Consider the following 12,353-nt stretch of genomic DNA (forward strand, 5'->3'; position numbering starts at 1 on the left):
GTGATAAAATAATTGAAAAATGTATGGAATACATATAATTTTTCAAAATATATACGAATAAAAGTTGGTTTGGTTTGGTTTGATTTGTTTTCTTTTTTAAAAAAAGTAAAACCACAAATCAAACCAACTTATAAATTAATTAGTTTTTAAAAACTGAAACTAAATCAAACCGATTAGTATTTAGTTTGGTTTGGTTTTACTTCGGTTTGATTAGTTTGGACGGTTTAATACACACCTAAATATAAAAGATACCATTCTAAATTAATAGGTGACTACCAATGTTTTAAGAACTAATTAAAACAATCTAAGGAATCAAGAATACCCATTATACTCTTGGAGATCAGATGTCTGTAAGTCTTGGTTACTATTGTGCGGTTCTAATTCAAAGTCTAATGGAAAATCTGCTCAAATTGTTGTCCACATCATGTATGACTACAAGAAAATTAAATTAAGAAATAATAATTACATGATCAAGGCTATATTAGCCAGTGTACCTCGCCTTATAATAATCTTCTTTCATGCATAGAAATTAACAACACTAAAAACGTTTGCAAAGACTCGATTCACTCAGGCATACTCTTAAAACCTGCAGCAATACTATTCAAACACAAATTATTTCATTCATAGAAGTGATGAATTTTTGTCAAATACCGATCATAAAGTCTTCAACAATTTATTAACTTTTTTCCCTTCAAACACCTTTTTATGGCCATACATCAACATTACTATATACGGAAACTCACGTAATTTTATACGTCCAAACAGAGAAATAAAGCTTCATTGACAGCAGAATTTTGTGGTAGGACCTATAAAAAAAAGTTACTGATATGTTTTTATTTTTCAGTTATTAAATCTGTATAAAAAATTATATATATTTTTATTTTAATCTAAGAGTCAGAAATATGCAAACATACACTATCAATGTGACTCCGAAGAAATTTCTTTTTGTCTAGTACTGTTGGTCGTCTGTGTATCTTCCAAAGACTTCCCTTCATTTATTGACGAACATAATAAGGCTTTAACATATGACCAAAATTATAAGTACTGTTGATACCAGAATTTCTCACACACCGATGGTCTATCGGCGAAGTATTGTCCCCACTTTGATATCAACAAGTACCAAACGACAATTGTAGGGCCACGTGCGTGCGTAAGAAGGTGGCATAGAGAAGCTTAAAAAACAAGTGCAACACAACATAATATCTCAAAAGAAAGCGACTGAAACCGATGGGGCTGCATGAAAATGTGAGGAGAGAGAGAGAGAGAGAGAGAGAGAGAGAGAGAGAGAGAGAGAGAGAGAGAGAGAGAGAGAGAGAGAGAGAGAGAGAGAGAGAGAGAGCGAGCGAAAAGACGAAAAAAAAAAAAGGGGAAAAAAAAGGGGGAAAAAAAAAAAAAAAAAAAAAAAAAGCAAGGAACAATAAACGAATAAATGTTGGCTTTGTCTTCTTGGTTAGTCTTTCTTTAATTTCTATTTGTGATTAGTTTTTCAATTACCATTTCGTCGTTTAGAGTACTATCTGCAAATGTGAAAATTAAAGGAGAAATAAGAACAAGAAGAGAAGGAAAAGATTAATGTTATTTAGCAATACGCCAAGAGAAACTACCGGCCATAAAATAGTCAACAATGTACCAACTTAAATTTCTAAGGGAAACAATAAATTAATACAGTAATTATATTTTTATGTTTGGTCTTACGAATTGATTCAAAGTTAGATGATATTAAAATAATTAGAAGTGATAATAATTGTTGTTTATAATAAAACAGCAACACTCCACCTCAAACTTACGAATTACAATATTATTGTTTCTAAGTTATTAAACATGTGCAAAAAACAAGGTCCAAAGATCTCTTTTATTATCTTTATCTTTCTAGAGCGGTATAATTGTACCTAGGAATTTGATTAAATATGCAAAATCACATCATATTCACAACTCACAAGCAAAGGAAATTAGACTCTTTTTATAAACTTAACCCTCGTTTATTTCGCCAACTCGAGTTTAGAATTCGAGTTTTGTTACAGTAAAAATGTCTCAAAAATAGTCACATCTAACTTTTTTGCTACAGTAAAAGCTCTCACATAGAATCACATCTTAACTCGAATTATAAACTCGAATCAGCGAAGTAAACAGGCCTTTATAATGCTAAATTAACGCAAAGGAATAGATATGAAAGCAAAGAGGTGAAATAGAATTACTTTCTCTAATTCTTTTTCCTTCTTTCCTTGGCTACTTCTCTCTTCTTCCATGTAATTTAATTTCTGTCTGATAGTACTCAGGTCTTCATCGAAGAAATTGAGTCTTCAAGTGTACTTTCAAGAATTATTTAGGCATCGTTCACTTCGCGGATTCGAGTTTTCAATTCAAACTGAGATGTGATATTTTATGAGAGCTTTTCACTGTAGTAAAAAAAGTTAGATGTGATATTTTCTGATAACTTTTTACTGTAGAAACCTAAGACTGAAAACTTGAAAAATAATATTCACAAACCAGGGCCCACACCCTTGTGTTTTAGCGTGTAATACTTAAAATTATTCTCTTTACTTTTATGGTTCTTCTATTGGTGTCCGTGCATGTTAATTTGTAGTAGTTAAATCTTGTTAAAATACAATATATATATATATATATATAATTTTTTATACAAATTTAACGAATAAAATATAGATCTATCGATAATTTATTTTTTTCAGGTCCAAACATAAGTTTTAAAATGATGAACTACTGCTAATTTTTTACTTTCAACCGTTAAATTTAATCAAAATCATATTAAATTAGAAAAGATATGCAGAATATACAAATTTTAATACAAATCTAATGGTTAAAAGTGAAAAACTATCTGTAATTCATTTTCACTTTAACCTACCAGAGAATAATAGTTGGCAAGACTTTTATCTTTCCCTTTTTTTTCCTTGATGTAGTGAATTACAGGTTGTTCTTGTAATTTTGAGTTAGGGTGATTTGAGTTATGATCTTCAGTTGAGTTTGAGTTATAACTTGAGTTGAAGTTGTAACTTGAGTTTGTGTTTGGATGTGTACATTTAAGTTATGATTTGAATTGATAATCTTTTTGAGTTTGTGTTTGGATGAGTCAAAACTTAAATTTGTATTTAGATAGTATTTTAATAAAAACTCAATAGTATTTTAATAAAAACTCAATGGTGATGAAAAATTGTAATAGGGTATATGGAGGAGGTTTTATTCGTCTTTTCGTTGTGAATGCATAGAAAAAAATCATCTCAATCAGAATTAAAATGAAAAAGTTATGACATTTTTAAGAATAGAAAAAATATTGTTCATTAACTTGAGTTCGAGTTTATGAACTCAAGTTTAAGGAGAAATTTGAACTCGAGTTTAACCTCAAACTCGAGTTCTAACTCGAGTTCAAACTCAAATTTTATAAAAAAATATGAATTTAAATAAAATTGTAATTCGAGTTTAAACTTTTTCTGAGTTTCGTTGCAAACGAACAACCCCTTATAGTCTTATCTTCTACATGCATGCACCAAAGTTAACTTTTATATGATTAGTCGTTTATGCTTCAAAGCAAATTATTGGATGTATCCTTTTAGATGCCAGTTATATCAAGACGTCCTATTATTAGATTGTTGCAATCTTCGTGGAAAAACAAACGTGGCCATCCCAAGACTTTCACAAACAGATAAACTATTCAAAACTTTTTGCCTTTTTTAAATTATTTTAGTAAAAATAGCCGGAAAAAAACCCAAAAAAAAAAAACGCCCTAAAAAAAACACTATAAAAAAACCCTCCAAAAAAACTTAAAAAAAAAAACTCTCAAAAAAACACCAAAAAAAAAAACCCCTCAAAAGCACCCCACTAAAAAAAACCCAAAAAGACCCTATATAATACTAAATACTAGGTTTTAGCTCCAAAAATACACACACACGTTATAGACACGGAAAGAAGCTGGACTGCGCGTCTTCGAAACAGACGTTCTAGGACAAAAAAAGTTGATTGGTCATTGAATCTGAGCTTATCTCGAGAGAGGAAAAGAAGGATAATAATAGGATGAAAAATGTGTATTGTATATTCTCTCTCTTATCTGTACAGAGACAACTTTCTAGGGCCCGTTTAGTTCGCTGATTCGAGTTTTTAATTTGAGTTGAGATGTGACTTTATGTGAGAACTTTTTACTGTAGCAAAAAAGTTAGATGTGATTGTTTATGAGAGCTTTTTAATGTAGAAAAACTCAAATTCTAAACTCGAATGAGCGAAATGAACATGGCCTTTATATATATCTTGAAAGTGTGAAACAAAATTACAACTCAAAGTCTAATAACTTAACAAAAACTGTTATAAAAACATTCCAGCTAGCTATCCTAAAATTGGTCGTCGGACTTTTGACTCGTGGAAATGAAATGGAAATTACTTTGTTGTTTGCAAAGACGTGACAGAGGTCCAGTAGAATCTAGTTCACGGTTCACGATGTTACCACCAAATTAGTTATCCTGGAGAAATTGTGTATCATGTAGGGTCTGTGTACGTACCTTTTTGGTCCACAATCCACAAATGCACCCTAATTTTTACTTTTGTCCCCTACAAATCATGGTTCAGTAAATTATTCCTTAAATTTTTAATTTTGATAAATTATCTCATCAGCTTATAAAGTTATTATAATATGCGCTATTTTAACGACAATTATATTAAATTAGTGTAAAAAAAACACGTTCAGTCAAAATTTTTAACATTTTAATTCAAATGTAACACAAATTTTTCAATATATCAATATTTAATTCCTTAAATCTAATAAAAAATTTGAGCAAATTTAGTTAAATTGGGCACATTGCAACAAATTTATAAATTCGGACGGCAATTTGCTAAAATTAAAAGTTTAAGGGGCAATTTGTTAAACCACGACAAGTTCGAAGGGCAATTGTGCCAACAACTCTTTTTATTTTAGTGTTTAAAATTTATAAGTTCTTACATAAAATTTACAAGTTGTCATATTTTGTTAAAATTCACAAGTCTTTAGTAACTTACTTAAGTCTAATGTTTAAAGTTAGCTAATTCCAATGTAAAATTCACAAGTTATCGTATTTCTAATACGGTATGAAAAATTTTGTCCCGGCACCATACAAGTTCCCGTATTAGATAAGGTTAAAAGAAAATTGAAGAGTCTTGAAAAGTAAATTTATCATACTTTAGTTTAGAGTTGGTGTCCCTAACATCTCTTTGAGACTTGTTTGATAATAATTAGCAGTTTAGTTGTCCTTTACTAAACTTTACTTAAAAACAAGTGAAAATTTCTGTTTTGGAGTTTTTCAAAATAGGATATCTCAGTGCATATTTATAAACATTAAATTTGATCAGAATCGTAACAAGATGAAAACATATACAAAATTAAACCTGGTTATGATAAATGTTTAACAACAAGTAATGCTAGAAGCATCAGCTCTCAATTATTGCAACAACTATTTGAGTTTTCATTAATTTGTTGGTAAGGATAATCTTTTTTTTTCTATTAATTGATAGGATTATTATTACTAGTGCCCTTGATCTTTAATGTCATTTCCTATTTACTCCATTAACTTTAAAAACTCTCATTTTGACCCTTAAATTTAGAATTATTCCCGCTTAATCTCTTATGTTGAAATTTCTCTTAAAAAGATAGAAAAAAAGAGTGATACAATCACATGCTCTTTCCATTTAAATATATGTTAAAAGTAAATAAATAAAAACTAAGGCCCCGTTTACTTCACCAATTCGAGTTTAGAATTCGAGTTTTGCTACAGTAAAAAGCTCTCACAAACAATCACATCTAACTTTTTTACTATAGTAAAAAGCTCTCACATAAAATCACATATCAACTCGAATTACAAACTCGAATCAGCGAAGTGAACGGACCCTAAATCACCACATTCAGTGACGGAGCCAGCTTTTCACTTCAGTGGGAGTGTACACTAAATTTTTTTTAACAAATTACTTTGGTGGGGGTATATAAAAAAACATATTTATTTTAGTGAGGACATATATTATGTCAATGGGGGCTTAAGTATAAAATTTTTAAATTTTTAAAGGTAATATTTTTTCAAAAAAATTTGAGTGGGGGTGGCTGCCCCCACTCATCTTCAAGTGGCTCCGCCACTAACCACACTTAATTCTTATTTTTTTTAATATGATTTTAATAGAAATTTTTACAAAATGACTTAAATTATACAAATAAAAAATTTAGACGATAAAGACAACAAAGTAAGAGTTTTTAAAGTTTAATAGTCAAACTAAGAATAACCCTAAAATTTAATAAATAAGAGTGGTAAGTGATAATAAACACCTATCAACAAAGCAATGACAACTTATCAGTTGGTACAAAAGCTAGTATTAGAATAGTGTCTTCAGTATTAGAAGACGTTTGATTCATGGATTAGATTACGTGTATTTTTTGTGAGAGAAAATAGATTACGTGTATTTTTTATAAGAGAAAATGCTTCGGGTACGAATCCCCCAACCAAACAACTCCTTAATCATCCTGAAAACAAAATCCTAGAAAAGGTAACTGTTTCAAATTTTGAAGGATTGCTAAGTATAGATCTGTAAAAGCTTACAAAACAGTCAGTTTAAACCATTAGTTCATCAAACTTGAAGCAGAGAATTGCAAAACCAAGAAACGGTCCCATCACATCACACCATTTATGATTATTAGTCTTCATTGTCAGAGAAATAAGTGTCAACTACATAGCAGTAGTATTTACCCTGTTAAGCAGCAACCTGATGCTGTGCGCAAAGTAAGCATAGCACAAAAGTTTGCCAAACAGCAAAAAGGAAAAAATTGTCGAACTGAAAATTCAAGTAATATACAAGGAATACTTTACAACGTAGGAAATTCTCACTTCGCCCAGTAAGCAAATTATAGCGCTTGCAAGTGTTCTACCATAATCAGTCCCAATGATCACCAGTATAGGAACTTTGTTCTTTTTCCTGGTAAACCAACCAAGTACGAGAACTTAGGTCGTTTGATGCTTGTTAGTTACCAATCATCTTCCAGACTCGCGTGGTGGAAACACAAGACAGTGCAGACAAAGATGATGAACGACACAAACTCAATGAACATAGCTCCTGTAGAAATCATATGAGCATGCCTAAGGATGATGGGAATCGCTATGCTCCCCACACTCGACGCTCCAGTCAAAAATTTAGCAGCACCGATCCACCTGAATCATGCAAATTCAAATAAATAAACAGATAGACAAGCAAATCAGACTGGAAAGTGGTAATCCATAGCTGTTTATTCTTTCGAAGAACAGCTTAAGCGTTGATTACAGTGTAAGTTGATGGTGCAAGAATGAGAGTCCGAACAAAAGAGTAAAAAGGCAAACTCAAAACAAATGCGGATTTACTCGCGTTCAGACAGGGTTCAGATTTTCTTGAGAATTAAATTCATACATAAAACTAAATGTAACCAATGCTCTCAAGCATATCATTCAATGATGTTGATCAGCAAATAGACGTCATCAAACAGACGAGTCCAATGAATATTAGAAAGAGTAAACTGGTGCATAACACAATGTACTTTGGCATAAGGATGGCTGCCTGTAAAGCTACCTATAAGGCAAATAAAAAATATAGTAGGATAAACTAAAAATGTAACCAAAAGAACTCTTATGTAAGTTAAGCAATCAGACCCAAGACGACTCACCCCCCGCTGTCCCTGCTAGTTAAAAATTGAGTGGTCCCACCACCAAAGAATAAGCAAGGCATAGGTACCAGCACATACATGAGAGCTGTAAGTATAACCAAATGATCATATCAACACACAGCCATGCAAACACAAATATAGTATAGACGACATGTTATGAAAGTAGCCTCAATCAACCTGTTAACATTGGCCACCAATTGTTGTATAATGCACAAGCCTGCCACAGAGAAAAGATGAATTACGATAACAACTAGCAGCTAAGAAATAACATGCATAACACCAAGCCATCAAGAAAAAGAAAAACCATCTCAGGTCTTTCTCACATCTGCTCCTTTCGTGATGACGACTCACCAATGTTATAGTTGATATTGGTATAACGGGTATGAGACCAATTAGAGCTTTTACCAAAACAACACAACAGAAGATCACTAAAATAAAACACACATTTTATTATCAAACTTTCTTTCAACACCAATGCCCTCATGCATGACATTTACCTCAGACAATTACAAGTCTCTCATACATACTAGGACACACATAAACAGTATAACCCACGCTCACTGAGACACACACGTGTCACCCACTTGTATATCACAAACTACACATCACACTACTTCACTATTCACTCCACATATGGGTGTGCACTCCACTCTACATCTCTCACTAGAACAGTTACATCACATGTATACTCCACTCACTAACACTATCTTAACAGGACAAACACAAACAGCCCGCTGAGACCCAAGGTCTCTTTAGGCTACCAAACTTGATGACTTGCCGACTTAATGAAGCTTCATGTGTGTCAGTACAGTTTTCTGACTTTGCTAACATGAAAATCACATTGATTACAAACCTTAAGACTAAAACAAGAATAACACAACCAGACCGACTAAAGCAAGATAAAAAACTATGCGGAAAAATGGAAGTTCCAAGCTTGGACACATCTGGCAGATTTGTGTTGAAACTACTACTTATATTTTAAAAAGTATGACATGCACATATATGAGTGCTATTCCAAAATCAACAAACTATTAGGTGGATCTTGAAGGAATTGGCAGTTTAATAAACACTTATACATATCTCAACATGGACCCTATTATCTTAAATCTGACTTGCATTATTATTCTGCAAGACATCAGTCAATGTTTTCTCAAACACACAAACATAACTATACATGAAATAATATATGATATCATAAATAGTGGCATCTATCACATGAAAATTAACTACAAAAAATCTTTAAATTGCTAATTTAAATAAAAAAATTATGGTATCAGATGACTACCACCAGATTACTACAAGTCAAAGGGTGATAACCTACCAGGATCTGTAGCAAGATGCTAGACGAAAACATAAACGCAAGCCCAGCAAGACTGCACAATAAAAAGTTAATGTTAGAAGCTTAGCTTACTTGAATTGCAAAAGTCAAAATCAGAGAACCAAAATTCCTCACTTACACTGCAATGATCAAGAACCATTAGAAATTTTCCAGGGCAGCAACGCAGAAAAACAAACACAATTAGTGCTATGCATCATAAGCAAAGGGTGAATAATAGACAAGCTAAAATGGCGTAAAAGAAAATGCAAAATGGAAAGCTTAAAACTACCTACAAGAATAGGATCAGTCTTCGGACAAATATGAAGTTAAACAACGATAAGTATTGATCATTTTTATACTTCACTCAGCTATAAACTACCACCTTTAAGCCACCAGATCATATATTTGTTCAACCATGCACAGAATTTCAGTCCGCTAAACATGTAAAGTCATGAAATAACCATTTCCAAAATCAAATTTCTGGATTTACAATATGATTTTGGATAATATTCAACTTTCTACTTTCAAAATTGCACTATTTTCACAGAGGATTATCATCATCTGTTAAAATTTTAGTTTTACATTTGCCAGAATTGACAAGATCTCAATGTGATAATGCAGACTTAAGCGAAAAAGACTGCCTCAAACTCAAACACATAAAACTTCCAATTTTCCAACTAATCTTCTAACCTCTGATTTCTTCCAGGGAAGAAAAAAAAAATTACAAAAATAAAACCGATAAAGTGCAAAGTGCCAATGAAAGATTGCCTCTTCCGCAGAAATTTCAAAGCAATTTGCTTTCTTCCGTATTTTCCCCGGAACCAAACAGAAAGCACAGCAAGCGAACTGCCAGCATCGGCGTCAAACCCTAACAAACCACCATCAACCTTCGCCGAATCAACCTCGTTTCTAGAATCTGCTAAAACGTCCACTAAAATCCCCAAATTTACCAATCCCTAGATGAGAACAACAATCTAGAAGAGCAAATAACCAATTTCTCTATATTCTTCGAACTATGCACAAGATCCCTCTTCGAAATTCGGAAATTGAGAACGTACCTTCAATGGTCATCGCCATTATTGCGAACGGTAAGAGGTTCCTTGCTTCGGTTGCGATCAGGGACGTTTTATCGTTTGCAAATAAAGAAGAAAACTTTTTTTTTTTTTTTTTTTTTTATTGAGAAGGAAAGAAAGAAGAAAACTTGGAGCCGAGAAATGGCCAAGGCAAAAGACGAGTTTTCTTTGCGGGTTCTGTTTCTGGCTGCGGACTTGATCTCTGTGCTCATTCATTTCGAGTTTTATTATAATAAAAAATTTTAAAAATAATCAGATTTAATATTTTTATTATAATAAAAAATTTTAATATTAAATCACATCTTAATTTAAATTAAAAATTTAAATCAACAAATTAAATAAATCTTAAATTAAATTATTACCGGCTATGCCACCTCAACAAGTTTTTATTTATTTATTTATTTATTTGGTTAAAGTGTGAAGGTGGACTATTAGAGTTACAAGTTTTAAAAATAATATTTATTCCCATCAGATCAAACACAATCACTCATAAAATAGTAAATCTAGGACTAACCTTTTATAAGTAGCAGGACCCATCAAGATGAACTAGAGTGTTCTGCAAGTGTTTGGGCCTATTAGTTTTGGGCTGACTCAAAGGGCTAGCTTGGAATCTGTTATTATGGGTTCGTTCCTCAACTCTCAGGCTTGATTTATACTTAAGGCCCAAAAGTCTTTTCAGATAGATCCGTCTCGGCGAACTTTTTATTTATTTTTTGAAAATAGTAAAAAATAAGTCAATATGAAAAGTTTAAGAAAATATATAAATCAATTTTTAGTTATAGAAATTAATAAATCATAACTTGTTAAGTTATGGTTCATAACCAGATAAGTTATGAACAAACTTGTCAAGTTATGGTTCATATCCAGACAAGTTGTGGATAAAAACCATGAATTATGGACAATAACTTATCAAGTTATGGTTCATAACCAGACAAGTTATAGATAAAAACAATAATTTGGCCTATTTATTAACTTATGTAAACTATTGGCCCATTAATTTTAATTCATATTAAGTCTTGACCTATTTCCCTCTTTTTTCCTTTATTTTTATTAAAATTCCCTTTATAAAGGTCAATGCTTGGTCGATCTTTTTTCTTTTAAGGCTGACCCGGTCCGACTCGCTCTTGAAGTTTCCATTTGGGTTGCCAACTAGATGGCACGAACTTTCAAATCGAGACTGTGATTCCTACTTTATATAAATGAATTCAAATTTTGATAGATATACACAAACGCTCACACCTAATCACTTGAGCTTTATAAATTTTGAAACTTTATAAATTTGAAACTTTTGTTATTTTCACTTTCTAGTTATTGAATTTTGGTTTTCCTTTATTAATTAAGTCTATAAATTTCTTTAAAAATTTGATAATAATATAACTTGTTGTGTCCTTGAATTTTTTGCTATTTCAACTTCGTTGATTTTATTGAAAGAAAAAAATTGCTAATAATACAACTTGATTGATTTTCTAAACTTTTAAGAGTTCTAAGTTATTAAGCAAAGAAATAACAACCCATTCCGACTCCACATGAGACTAACACACTTGATTGATCTCAGCCGTTGTCCACACCACATCTCTGTTGAGAATGGTGTTCTATAAGCATAAGATGTAATAGGATATTTATTATTTATTTAATAAAAGAATTTATTCATTATTTTATGTGCATATATTTATGAATATTTTATGAATATCAATAAAAATTTCATGGTTATTTATGTAACCTTAAACATTGTATATAAGTGTTATATACGAGAGGATAATGTTTAAGGATAATAATAAAAAAACAATGTTCATAATGAATTTAATTAAAGTTTGGAATCTTTAATTAAAACATTATTAATACATGTCATTCTCATTTAGAATGGAACGGTGTTATCCGCACTGTTAATATGGCGAGATATTGAATGAGTGTATTTCGCATAATGAGATTATGTGGAACAAGGACACAGACACAATATGAATTTCTAATAATTCCGTTAAGTATAGAAATTCTAATTGAGTCTACCGATGGTCATATATAGGATGATCTTAATCATGAGTTCTTAACAGACTCCTATTTATGGATTTGTGTCTTTTGATTTACTCGGTACGGATTCTGAGATCTTGAATCATATTCCTTGTATTTTGGAGACATGATGAAGTAGGTAGCCGGGAATGTTATTACACGAGATGGAATCCATTCCTTCTTAAGAAAGAAGTAGATAAATAATTCTCTTGAGGGTTGATTCAGTACTTGGACCAGTAGGAGCTCCGATTCATAAATGTGTTTTATGAATCACTGTCCATTAGAGAATCAATGGTACTCAAGGATAAAG

The 12,353-nt window shown here is 31.6% G+C and overlaps 1 protein-coding gene and 1 pseudogene across 2 annotated transcripts; both read right to left on the minus strand.

The window, feature by feature from the left end:
* Positions 1-6,784: 6,784 nt before the first annotated feature.
* On the minus strand, positions 6,785-10,233 carry LOC21402120 (vacuolar protein sorting-associated protein 55 homolog). Of its 2 annotated transcripts, XM_024163903.1 has the most exons (6): positions 10,025-10,233; positions 9,106-9,834; positions 8,970-9,021; positions 7,826-7,865; positions 7,649-7,733; positions 6,785-7,163 (listed from the first exon to the last, which is right to left on the minus strand). In XM_024163903.1, exons 3-6 carry the CDS (start codon positions 9,000-9,002, stop codon positions 6,980-6,982), a joined length of 342 nt encoding a protein of 113 aa, XP_024019671.1. In that variant the 5' UTR covers positions 9,003-9,021; positions 9,106-9,834; positions 10,025-10,233; the 3' UTR covers positions 6,785-6,979. The 2 variants fall into 2 exon arrangements, with proteins under 2 accessions (XP_024019671.1, XP_024019670.1); XM_024163902.1 differs by lacking the exon at positions 9,106-9,834.
* Positions 10,234-11,505: 1,272 nt separating this feature from the next.
* The window catches only part of LOC112091088, a 16,452-nt pseudogene continuing 15,604 nt past the window's right edge, over positions 11,506-12,353 (minus strand).

Source organism: Morus notabilis, unplaced genomic scaffold (assembly GCF_000414095.1).
Source record: "Morus notabilis unplaced genomic scaffold, ASM41409v2 Scaffold794, whole genome shotgun sequence".
Classification (NCBI taxonomy): Eukaryota; Viridiplantae; Streptophyta; class Magnoliopsida; order Rosales; family Moraceae; genus Morus; species Morus notabilis.

Excerpts from the sequence above, each read along its gene's own strand:
- LOC21402120 (XM_024163902.1), bottom strand. The coding sequence starts at position 9,002 with ATGTTTTCGTCTAGCATCTTGCTACAGATCCTG. Across the intron at positions 7,866-8,969 it reads GCATCTTGCTACAGATCCTG|GCTTGTGCATTATACAACAA; the intron begins GTAGGTTATCAC and ends TCTCTGTGGCAG. Across the intron at positions 7,734-7,825 it reads TTGGTGGCCAATGTTAACAG|CTCTCATGTATGTGCTGGTA; the intron begins GTTGATTGAGGC and ends TTATACTTACAG.